Source organism: Olea europaea, chromosome 3 (assembly GCF_002742605.1).
Source record: "Olea europaea var. sylvestris chromosome 3, O_europaea_v1, whole genome shotgun sequence".
Classification (NCBI taxonomy): domain Eukaryota; kingdom Viridiplantae; phylum Streptophyta; class Magnoliopsida; order Lamiales; family Oleaceae; genus Olea; species Olea europaea.
The window spans coordinates 13,608,463-13,621,599 of NC_036239.1; the positions used below are offsets into that span (position 1 = coordinate 13,608,463).

Sequence of the window (13,137 nt, forward strand, 5' to 3'; positions counted from 1 at the left end):
GTTAAGTAATGGTCAAAAAATTGATTTTTTGGATTGAAAAATCAGCACCAAAGAGGCTATATATACATGTGTAATTTAAAGAATTCTAAGTGATGTTTTTGTGTCCTAATTTTCTGAAAAGTTACTTTTTGATGTGTTCAACATTGTGCCGTGTATAGTGGTTATATCTATAGTCAGGTGGCCAACAAATATGAACCGAGTGAAGTATTAGATATTCTTTTTGGAGAGGTTCTCTTCAATCTTCATTGTTTTGTTTCCTAGTTAATTTCTTTTGGACGGTCAAATTTACAGCTTTGTTTATTTTTCTGCATTTCATGGAATCTTTTGTTGCTAGAATCTTCATTTGCAAGGGCGATGTGATTTGTAAATTTGTTGTGCTTTAGAAATAAAACAGAAAATGAGAAATGCCCATCTAACTTCCCTTTGTGTTTATGGTCTGAATGCCAGATATTTTATCGAAACTTTGTAGTAGGCACTCATGGGGACTGTTGTTGACACTGGAAACAAGGTACTTCTTTTGATCTTGTTTAAGTTTCACGTTCTGATGCTTTTACAAAATTCAGAGTATTTATTATAAACTAACTTTCATTTCAGGAAGCATATGGAAGTGTAGATTCTAACAAGAAAGATAAAGTTATTTTTGCCCTTGGTAAGTTATGTGGTTTCCATATTTTTATAGTATTATGGTTTAATGAATCTTTGTTTACATAGAAGTTCTGTTTGCATGTTCAGCCCAGTTGAAATTTGAAGTAACTTTATATCGTTATCTTTGATGCCTCTCTTTGGTAACTTCAATACGGTTTTTAATATATTCATGCAATAGTTATCTATTATATTTTGAACTTGGTGTCTTCCTAATAAGGATAATAGTAATGGAAACAAAATTCTTTAGTGAAGATTGTGTTTACGTTATATTAAGTAGCTATGATGCTTGGGTTAGGGTACGGATACGTATAAAAGTGTCGGATCTTTTATTTTCTAAAATGTACGATATGTGAACATGACTAAAAAGATTTCAAATTTTGGACATGGATACATGAATATATCTTTCAAGCTTCAATTTTTTTTACTAACCAATTATATCATTTTGAATAGACCAAAATCAATTGTCCATAACGAAAGAAATGAATATTGAATAAGGGATTAAGACGAATAAAATATAATTTTGGAATTTAGTTTTTAATTATGAGAAATTAATTACTAAATATTATATAAAATAGAAAATTAGGGACTTGATTGCAATTTGGACTTAGTTGAGCACTAATTAGCACTATATGGAACTCATTTTCATTTTTATATAAACAAAAACTTAAACCACCGATACAAAGAGGGAAAGATGAAAAAAACGAAGAAAAGGGAAAGAAAAAAGAAGGAAGAAAAAGAAGGGAAAAATCTAGTGTCGTTGCTTCTCTCCACCCTCTCAAAGGTGGTGCTAGGCTTATAGAAAAGAAAAATGGGAGGGAAAAGGAAAAAGGAAAAAAGAAGAAGAAGAAGCAAAAATGACAAAATGTCCGGTTGAAACTTGAAGGATCGATACATATCCCATACCCATACCCATGTCATGTCATGTCCAACATGGGTATTCCGACCATTTCAAAGAGTCCGAGCATCAAAGTTAAGTAGCATTCACTTCAAGACAATGAATATTTATCCAGTTCTTTTGTTTGTTAATTTGCTTTAACTTAAAGAATTCCGATATGTATGTTATTTTCTTTCCTTTAAACTGGAGCAGGTGGTCCTTGCAGTGGCAAGGGCACTCAGTGTCCAAAAATTGCCCCGAACTTTGGTTACACCCATCTTAGTGCTGGTGATATTCTCCGAGCAGAGAAAGAATCTGGTTCTGAAAACGGGTACTGTTTCATTGTAGTGCCATATTTTTTTATGCACCTACTCAGATACTCTTAAAAAGGAAAATAAACCATGTATAAATTTTTACACAAGAGGATAATTTGTTCTTCCTTTATCAATGCTCTCATTTCTCAGCTTTATATTTGTTTCTTTAAATCATTTTCTTGGTAATCCTTCTCTCTCTCGGATGAAAATTTTGTTTATCAACTAACCATGAAGGTACATTCTAGTCTTCTAGATGTGTCTTCTGTCTAGCGAAAACGACAGTTGTAGTAATTTTCTTGAATGTATGTTGTTTTTTACTTCACGTGAACTCTATCCAAAAGAGGCATCAACTATTACTCAATCTCTTTAAACTTTTATGCAGCATTCCAGATTGTTCTGTCAAACTCTTTGAAGTTGCAACTATTCTAACTATTGGGGCTGCATGTACAGGACTATGATTCAGAGCATGATGAATGAGGGGAAACTTGTACCTTCAGAGATAATAGTTAAGCTTATCCAACAAGCAATGCAGGAAAGTGGGAATGATAAATTTCTTATAGATGGTTTCCCTCGAAATGAGGAGAATCGTGCGGAATTTGAGTCTGTTGTAAGTCTCCGATTATAACTATTCCTTAATTCTCTATCTGTTTCCAGCACCATTATCTACTATATCTGCCTTTCTTTAGTTATATATTGTCTCCATTTTCTTTTAGAGCATTCGAAGAATACATTATGCATGTCATTGGCATTTTCATGTTTTATTGGAAGCTTCTGTCATTTGCAGATAGGAATTGAACCTGAATTTGTTATTTTCTTTGATTGTTCCGAAGAAGAAATGATTAAGCGCATGTTGAGCAGGAAACAGGTATTAAATAGCTTTCTTTATCTTCCTAATCCAAAATTTCTCGTATTTCCATTTCTCCCACCATTTTCTGTCTCTTGTATTTTGTTTTAATTCTTTATTTATTTGGCTTTACTTCTTTCTTTGTTCTCTTGTTCTCTATTTGAAGAGTAGAGAAGATGATAACGTTGACACAATGAAGAAGCGACTGGAAGTTTATAGACAATCTAGTCTCCCAGTGATTGAATATTACAACTCCAGAGGGATGGTTCGAAAGGTAGTAATAGCATATTTCGTCAATATTCTTCCTTTTCATTCCAAGAAAAAGGCTGAAATGGAGCTGACATTTCTTTGGATTTTAGATTGATGGCGAGAAATCCATTGAAGAAGTTTCCGAGGCGGTCAATGCTGTTTTCACTTCATTGATTGACAAGGTAGAAACAGCATATTGATGTTCTGCTTAAAGATGCTAAATTACCCAATTTATACTATCAGTTTCGAATGTAGAAAATGATTTGATGAATAGTTCAAGCACTAGCATTGATGAGTGAATTACAGATGGATAAGTGCCCTTTTTATTTCAATAAAAAGTAACAGGATCAAGTATATGTTTTGGTGTGTTTTTATGTCTGCTCAAATTAAATGCCATGGTTGTCTGGTATTCAAGAAAAAGATAACTATAATATCACTTGTCGTGGTTTGGAAAAAATAAAAAATAATAATAAATATTGGTTGTAGTCTTCTTAGCATGTTGATGCAGTGTTGCTTTCGTTCATGTTTCATTAAGTGTTTGAATTTATATATATATATATATATAGGGGCACATCCCTCCCTCACCATGAAGCACACACATACGTCTTCTCTTACTACATTTTTCCACAACTACACGGTCCTGCTATCCATTTCTTGAATCAATTAATCTCTGCTGCATCAACAAGAACAATTAAAGACAATCGAGTTCCTAAGAACACAGAAATTATTCTGCAGTACATTGTTTATTTTCATGGTATCAGAGAGCTGTCCTAGTAGCTCTTGAAATCTATTACCTTCCGCTACGTCATGGGAAAAACCATGACTACAGAAACATCAATAGATACCGATAAATCGGATCTCTATTCTCTACGTCAATCGGATCATCCAGGCATTGTTCTCGTCTCCAAACTGCTTGAAGTCGGATCATCCAGGCATTGTTCTCGTCTCCACACTGCTTGAAGGAGAGGACTACGGCACATGGAGTCGTGCTATGAGAATTGGTTGAAGCGCTAAAAATACTATCAAACCGCCTCCTTCGACAAATGCAAGTTTCGAGTCATAGCAACGGTGCAATGATATGGTCTTGTCATGGCTATTAAACTCTGTTAATCCAGACATAGCAAGTAGCATCATGTATGCCAAAACTGCTGCAGAGGTTTGGGCTTAGCTATAAGAGCGTTTCTCTCAAGGGAATGACTCAAGGATTCATCAAATCAAGCGAGTAATCGCAAAACATAGACAAGGGCAGAAATCTATTTCTGTATGCTACAACAAACTTAAGGCTTTTGGGGATGAACTTTCATCCTAGCATGACTCTCTGTGGTGGCATGGAAAAACATAACGAGAGAGAAGAGAAGGAGAAAGTCGTGCAATTTTCTCATGGGATTGAATGGTGGGTATTCTGCCACTCGTGGACAGATCTTGCTGATGCAGCCCTTACCCGACACTCGCCGTGTTTATTCGCTCGTCCTTCAACAAGAAAAACAGGTGGAAGTTTCTCTCAATTGTGGCAATATTAATCACCATGCTCTGTTTGTAGATCAGCACAGCAAAGCCATACAAGCAAATCAAGCTCAGAAGCAAAAACAAAGGAACACATTACATTGTTCATACTGTGATCAAGACTATCACAGCATTGAGAAATGTTATTTTCTTCATGGATTTCCAGTGGGTCATAAACTTCATGGTAAAAATGTCAAGCCAACCAACATCGTTCTAGTGCCAATTCTGTAAAAAATGAATCCGAAAAAATGGCAAATACAGGTACAAAAAATTAACGATTTTACTCATTATGCTTGGATACATCTTATGAGTTTCAAATCAGAGAATATTAAAATCTTTCTTCTCCTGGGTGGAAACACAACTCAATCGTTACGTTAAATCCTTGCGTACAACTATAGTGGTCCTCTTCAGCGTTGTGGTGAAGATTTATGTTATGGTGTGACTATTGTTTTAAATCAAAGAAAATAACCGAGCAAAGCTAATGCTAGGGGTGGACGCGGATCAGTTCGATTCGGTTCTAAAGATAACTGAACCGAACCAAAATTTTCGGGTATCTAGTAAATGGAATCGTCGGGTCCAAATATAATTATGGAACCGTTCGGGTTCGGTTCCGTTCGGTTCAGTTCGGTTCGATTCGATTCCGTTCAGTTCTGTACTATAATTAAATTTTTTAACATTTATAACAACATTATATAGATACAATTAATGATACATTCAATGGTTTTGGAATGTTAGATACTAATAAACTACCTTGTTCAAATGATCGCTATGGTCAAAGTGTCGGCCAACGATTGTATTGGTTTTGGAATATTAGCGAGACTGCGAGAGTAAGTACGAGAGTCGAGACAACGTTATGCACTTTAGTGTAGGTGTTTAGGGTTATTTAGTAGATTGGATCTTGTTGGGCTAAGAAATGAAACAATAAAATGGGTAATTGGGCCAAAAATTGAAAAATTATAAATGAAACGAATTATTGGGCCAAAAATTTGGATTTAGAAATTGTTAATTTGTTAATTTGTTTAGAAAAAATTAAAATTAAAATAATTTGATTTACTCAATATAAAAAAAAATTAGAAAGATTCGGTTCTTATTCGGTTTTTCGATTCTTAGTCTAGAACCGAGAACCGAACCGTACCCATCGGTTCTCAATTCAGATACCTATTTGGGTATTTAATTTGACAAGAACCGTCAAATTCCGTTCGGAAGATTTGTTCAGCCCTAGCTAATGCTGACAAGTAAAATTAAATAAAAATTGCTATCTTAGTCATAAGCGGATCTACAATATGGGCCTCTGCCCTCACACTGCATTTGAAATCTAAGATTTTGCAACATATATTTCAAGATTTTACAAAAAATCTTTAAAAAATAAAGAAAATAAATAAATAATTAAATTCTTTATTATTTTTAATTTTGCCCCCACAACTTTACTCTCTTGGCTCTGTCCCAGACCTTAGTCCCTCATTTCCTAACAAACAAAGTTGGCTTCGTTTATTGTTCATTTAAGTTGGCTCAAACACCAATGGTTAGTATGTATTTCATTAGGATAATGGGAGAGTTAGTTATGACAGCTTGAGATCCATAAGATACTAGCAGTTGGATTTGCTTAAATTAAATGTCAAGATTATTTGTCAAAAATACTTGTCAAATCCATGTGTATGAGGAACCCTTCCCATATATATATATATATATATATATATATATATACGCACACACACACACACACACACCACCAACCAAAGATTCAACGACCAACTAAAAGTGGTTGCTATAAAACACAATCACTTTCCAAATATTGGTTGGCAGATGTTTTGGCATATTAAAATTGGACTAATTTGGTTATGCTCTTCAGCGACCACGGAATGGTCGCTGTTGTGATGATTCAACAACCAACTTTTCATTGGTCGTTGAAAAGCATTTTTTGCTTGTTTAATCTATCACTCATGTGGTCGTCTAATATTTTTGCTTTCCCACGAATGAACGAAACATTTCAAGCTCACATGTTGAAAAGAAGGGATTCTCCATGAATTCACCGTTCATAAATGCTTACAAAAACACTTGTTTGTCTAGTAGGGCGACGAGAATTAGATAACTAATATAGTAGAAGATGTGAATGAATGGATATGTACACTCAATACTATTCGTTGTTGATTCTAACAAATATCAAAAATTAATAAAGTTGAGAGAAATTTCAAAGTTCATGCAATAGCAATTAAAAAGAAAAACAAACCCTATTTGTTATTTTAACTTATCAGCCCTAAGAACTCAAAAATCAAATGAGTAAGTGGTCCGAGACTAAAGGTAGATCATTTACAATAATAAAAATAAATAGCAAACCAAACCATTACAAACATGAGTTAAGCTCTTGTTTTACACCATTTGCTTAATAGAAATCTTGCCATCTAGCTTGCTTCGGGCTTAACTTCTTTTGTGAATGGAAGTAACTTATAGTCACGTTGTCCGTTTTGATCACAAAACTGGAACCCAAAAAATAGTGACGCCATACCCGAAAGTAATGCACAATGGCCGTCATTTCTTTTTCTTGCACCGTGTAACGCCATTCCGTATCATTCAACTTGTGGCTCTCGAAGTCAATCTTCTTTGTTGTCCTATGTATCAAACATATTTTAAAATCATCAAACAAGTTTTTCTAGCTTATAATCTTGAAGAGAGTCCAAAATTAGCACAAAGTGTCATAAAGTTTAAAGTATTTATTTTTCTCTGCAAGCGTGTTAATATATTAATCAATCTCAAATTACCAGCTATGTAAAAGCTACTGAGCAACTTCACGAGGGTAATTATCAAATTAATTAATGAGTTGCGGCATATGTTTAGTTTGAAAAGAACGCAGCACAACTATAATAACTAATACCAAAAACAATAAATACGAAACCTATGTGAATGAGTGAGTGACAAACACGTGTAATTATATATATATATATATATATATATATATATATATNTAGTGCCTTACAGAATATTTGCAATGTAGCCTAATTTTATTTTTTATTTTTTTGGGTCTTTTCGTCGAAGCCATATTAGTTTTATTTATCTAGAAATGTTTTGAAAAATCTTCTGTGCAAAAAAAATGGAAATTTCTTACTTTACATTATGATAATCTAAATTGAGTGCAATTGGAATTTTCTTACTGCACATTATGCTAATCTTCATAAGAAAATTGAGTGCAATTGACTTGAAATTTAGTGCTTGTTTAAGTTTTTCATTACAACGAAGAAGAGTAATGAGTTTCACAAAATATGTTGATATTAAGTGGGTAATAATTATTAATATATATTTACAAGTAGTATTTAATTTTGACTTTAAATTATAAAGAGTAATGAAATCAAAACAAGCATACGAGATCGTTCTTTGTATCAATATATTATAGTGTGACTTGTTTTCCAAATTTAATTTAAATTCTTAGTGTTCGTTTGCAATAAGTCTTTAATGTTCTATGAATCAAAATTACAAGATGATCGCATGATATTTATTTGAAATCAACGAGATTTCACTCACACATTTGTTCGTCTTCTCGTGCTTATGCCAACTCAAATTAGAGACCATGCATAAAAATATGAAGACAATCATTTATAACAAGAATTTTTTTAACAGGTGTAATAGGTTATTTAGAAATTAACAATTTAATCAAATATGTAACGTAGCATAAGCATGGTAGATTTATCTTTTAAAAAAAAAATTATTAATATTTCATCGATGACATTTTAAATAAATTCCTCCAATAAAATTAAGGTATTTTTTGGAAGATGACTGAACGCTGATAAGTTCGTTTCCATGCTATTAGAATTGATAAATTATTGGTGATTGAGTGAAATTCTATTTAATTTAGTGTAATTCCATTAATTTAAGGTAAAACTCAGATTTGGGTGCATTTTGAGCATAAATCAATGATAAAGACTAAAGAGGAACACATTATGGAATATGTGGACCAAATTGTAAAGACTTAAAAAACTCAAGATGCTAATATGAAAAAAAAATGGAACTGAACAAAATAGATATTTGGGGACTAACTTGCACTTGGAGAAAAACATACACCAGCGTGATCGCAAGATCATGCGATCACAACTGTGTAAAAAGCAATGTTCGTGCCTAGCGCGAAGCGGGAACAAAATGCCCTGTCTTGCGCTTTTTTGATGTTTTAATTATTAAATAATTTTTAGATTGACTTAAAAATTTAAAATAATATTAAAATAAGAAAACATATTTTTACGTCTAGGCCTCGCCTAGCCTAAAGAAGGTATCCACACCTCGTCAAGTTTTACACTTCTTAAAACAATGGTAAAAAGTAGCACCACCATCTTCTGGCCTTTAACCATATGATTGCATGGCTCTATCACGCAACCCCAAATTTATTTCCTAGTGCAATTAGACTTTTATACGTAATGAGGTTGATACATGAATTTTACCCTAATCTTGGGATTATAAATAGATGTTTTCGTCTGGCATTCAAAAGGGAAGGAATTTTGATTCAGAAACATAGAACCAATTACAAGATTTAATTACCTTTTCATGGGTTTTGGGACATGGAAGGAAGAAAGAATTCATTCTAATCATGGAATATTACAAAATCTAGCCCCTGTTTGACAATCATACTGATATGATCCGCAACGTCAATTCTGGTAGGGAAAGTTTCCAAAATTAACAAGTTGTTAGTTTTGGTTAAAATTCTTTATTTTTGGTAATTTCTATATTCTTAGGAGTTTTATTTTTTCTAGAATTCTTAATTTTGGTAACTTTTATATTTTTAGAGTTTTATTTCTTTTCAAACTACTTGCTAGGTTTTTAGTATAAATAGGTTTATTTTCTCATTGTAATACACAAGACTTTTCATATCAATTATTGAATAAAATTCTCTAGAAGCTTTTCGCTTCAATTATCTTGTTCTTCAATGGGCGAATCGGACTTATCAAGAAAGTGATTTCTTGTGGCATTCAAAAGCATCGGGTTAGATCTTTGGGTTATGTAATCAAGGGGTCTTTCAAATATTGTTCTTGCTGAGTTTTTTCGTTCATAATTTTATTGGTTCAAGTCCACAATCGGTATGAGATTTCGAGACTTTGTGATCAAGAGGTCATTGATTTAATATACCTTCGGTTGCTTGATTCATCGTTAAGAAGTTAAATCCTAAACTTTGGTCGTATTTGGGCGTTCTTGAGATTCGGTGTCGATTCCTGTGGGTTTGATAGCAACCTTGCTAACCGAGTTCGCATCATTTGATATCAAAGCTAAGGCACCAAGATCAAGGTTATATCCAATTTTTATTTTATTTTTGTTGAGTACTTTTGTTTTCCGCGTTTTCTTTGTGTTATTAGTGTTCTTATAATTTTCAGTTTTTGTTGAGTCTTTGATTCGTCGTCAAGTTTTCAAAAAATATTTTTTACTGTTCACGAGGAACTGCTCACGTCCATACAATACCGAAAAAATTGAGTAAAAAAACAGAATCAGAAAAAAAGAGTCAAACAAAGAAAATGTCAAAAAAATGTCAAATTCACGTCAAAGTCAATTTCAAATGTCGAAAAGGATGATGCAGCGATTTGAAAGGTTGTTGGTGGGTATGGAGAATATGGGAAATAAGTTAGACAGATTGGATGTGAAATTGAAAAATATTCTTGGAGATCAATGTGTTGGAGTGTCTAATGTGCGGAGAAGGAATAGATGGGAGCCTACGAATGAAATTTATGATGCATATGAATATTGTAGCGATAGTGATGAAGATGAGTGGATTGAGGATGCAATATGGGGTATGGAAAATAGAGGGAATAGGTTTGGAAGAAGGAATACGAATTATTATGGATATGGTGGTGATAGGAGTATGAAAATGACAATCCCAAAATCTAAGGGTATGAGTGATCCTGAGGCGTAAGTGGCGTGGGAAGAAAAAGTTGAGTTGATGTTTGACTGCCATAATTACTCCGAGGAGAGAAAGTTGAAGTTAGTTGTGAATCATTTGTGGATTATGCTACAATTTGGTGGGATCAATTGACAACATCTAGGCGAAGGTATAGTGAGAGGCCGATTGAGAATTGGGATGAGTTGAGGGCGATTATGATGAAACGATATGCGCCAAATTATTATTATAGGAGTGATCGGCGTGAGAAGAATTCAGAGAGATGCCTAGGAGATCTTATGGGGTTGAGTATCCAAGGAAAAAGAAAACACCTAGTGCGAAGCATGTGCTTAGTACATCAAGTGAGTTTGCGAGTCGGGATTTCAAATTAGAAGTAACAGGGTTTCGTGACAAGGTTAAATCTCAAATTAATCACATGAAGGTACAAGAGAGTAAAAGTAAAATTTGGGAGGTGATTGATTGTGAGAAAAATGGAGAAGAGCCACAAAAGACTGAAAAGGAAGTCGAGAGTGAACTTGAAAAGAAAAGAGAGTCATCGAAGGTAAAAGGGGAATCGAAAGTGAGCTTGCATAAAGAAGAGGTTAAGATTGAGGAGGTATTGGTGAACACTAATATTTCCCTCCCTATTTTGAATAATTCTGTTTTGCAGGTCACCGAAGATTTAATTCCAAAAAATAATCCTATTGGAATCCCTTATAATCCGAGCATCGAGCATCAATTGGTGGATAAACTTCAACAACAACCGCATCTTGCTTGGGAGATATCATATATACCAGAGATTGAATTTGTGATTCCCGAGGAGACAACGGAGTTTCAAATGCGATGGAAGGAATTTGTTAGCAAGGAGTTCATATACAGTGGATTGAACTACAAAATTGGTATGCCGAGAAATATGCATCAATTTGAATTGTCGTTACTATAATCACCTGGGCCGAGTAAAGCATGGAAAATGAATGGTGATTTACCAACTGAAATCATTCTTAGAGCATCACAAAACGACAAGAAGTAGCCATGTAAAGGAGATTGGATTTACATATGCAAGAGAAGGGTTCGAATTCAAAAGCGGTCCAAATTGTATCCAAGGGGAGATGGACCATTTCATGTTCTTGCGTTGATTGGAGATAAATGCTATAAATTGAACATTCAAGGTTTGGATTCGAGGTCGAATCCTTTCGAAGAGAGAGGGATTGATATAATCCACAACGTCAATTCTGACAGGGAAAGTTTCCAAAATTCACAAGTTGTTAGTTTTGGTTAGAATTCTTTATTTTTGGTAATTTCTATATTCTTAGGAGTTTTATTTTGTCTAGAATTCTTAATTTTTGACCATTTCATGTTCTTGCGTTGATTGGAGATAAATGCTATAAATTGAACATTCAAGGTTTGGATTCGAGGTCGAATCCTTTCGAAAAGAGAGGGATTGATATAATCCACAACGTCAATTCTGACAGGGAAAGTTTCCAAAATTCACAAGTTGTTAGTTTTGGTGAGAATTCTTTATTTTTGGTAATTTCTATATTCTTAGGAGTTTTATTTTGTCTAGAATTCTTAATTTTGGTAACTTTTATATTTTTAGAGTTTTAATCCTTTTAAAACTACTTACTAGGTTTTTAGTATAAATAGGTTTATTTTCTCATTATAATACACAAGACTTTTCATATGAATTATTGAATAAAATTCTCTAGAAGTTCTTCGCTTCAATTATCTTGTTCTTCAATGGGAATCGAACTTATCAAGAAAGTGATTTCTTGTGGCGTTCAAAAACATCAGGTTGGATCTTTGGGTTATTTAATCAAGGGGTCTTTCAAGCATCGTTCTTGTTGGGTTTTTTGGTTCATAGTTTTATTGGTTCAAGTCCACAATTCGAGTGAGATTTCGAGACTTTGTGATCAAGAGGTCGTTGGTTTAATATACCTTCGGTCGCTTGGTTCATCGTTCAGAAGTTAAATCCTAAACCTTAGTAGTATTTGGGCATTCTTGGGATCCGATATCGATTCCTGTGGGTTTGATAGCAACCTTACTAACCGAGTTCACATCACATACTTTTTAGACTCTTTTATACATACATACATACATACATACATACATACATACATATATATATATATATATATATTTATTCATTTTTAACTACATATTCACACAATAAAAAAAAATTACACGTAACCCGGAAACTTTTCTCCACATTTTAATCATGCGTTCTCCTAAAACTCGCTATTAAAAACTCTATTTTTGAAAAATATGGTTGTCAAACAGAGGCTCAAGGATTAAGGCTAACAATCTAATGAAGGAATTCGTATGCCGTAGATCATCAAGAATTTATTTCTTTTTCCCATTTTACTATAACAAAAGTTTAGTGATGTTCTTTCTACTCTTCTCTACATTTTTTTTACAACAATGATAGGCTAAATTTCTACATTTACAATAAATGATGTAGACTAGGTCGATTCTTGAAATCAAATTACATACTTCTTGTCAATACATTTATCGTGTTAATTGCCTAATGTGTACTGGTAAAATTGAACTGATTGATCATCGGTTGAGTTATTTAGCGATTATAGTAAGATTGAGAGGTAATATGCATGTAAAGTTTGAGCAATAGGGAACATAAGTTTTGATAAGAGCGAAAGAGATACTCTTAGGTCATTTCCAACCTTTTGCAACCCAGTTTGGATTTTTATGTTGAACAAACCCAAACGAACACCAAAAAACCTAATCGTGCAATAGGGATTATATTGCCCCCAGTTTTTATGAAATACAATATGCTCATTGAATGATAATTTTCGATTTGACGGTTTAATCTATGATTTATTATTCATTGACGTTGATAAGATCCATCCATTTA

General features: G+C 33.4%; 1 protein-coding gene across 1 annotated transcript; it reads left to right on the forward strand.

Annotated features, from left to right (window-relative positions):
• Positions 1-588: 588 nt before the first annotated feature.
• On the forward strand, positions 589-3,258 carry LOC111378720 (UMP-CMP kinase 3-like; the record flags this gene model as incomplete). Its single annotated transcript, XM_023001957.1, has 6 exons — positions 589-649; positions 1,733-1,850; positions 2,284-2,440; positions 2,618-2,698; positions 2,844-2,951; positions 3,037-3,258. Coding segments are annotated over 6 exons (615 nt in total), but the record flags the coding sequence as incomplete, so codon positions are not given.
• Positions 3,259-13,137: the final 9,879 nt, after the last annotated feature.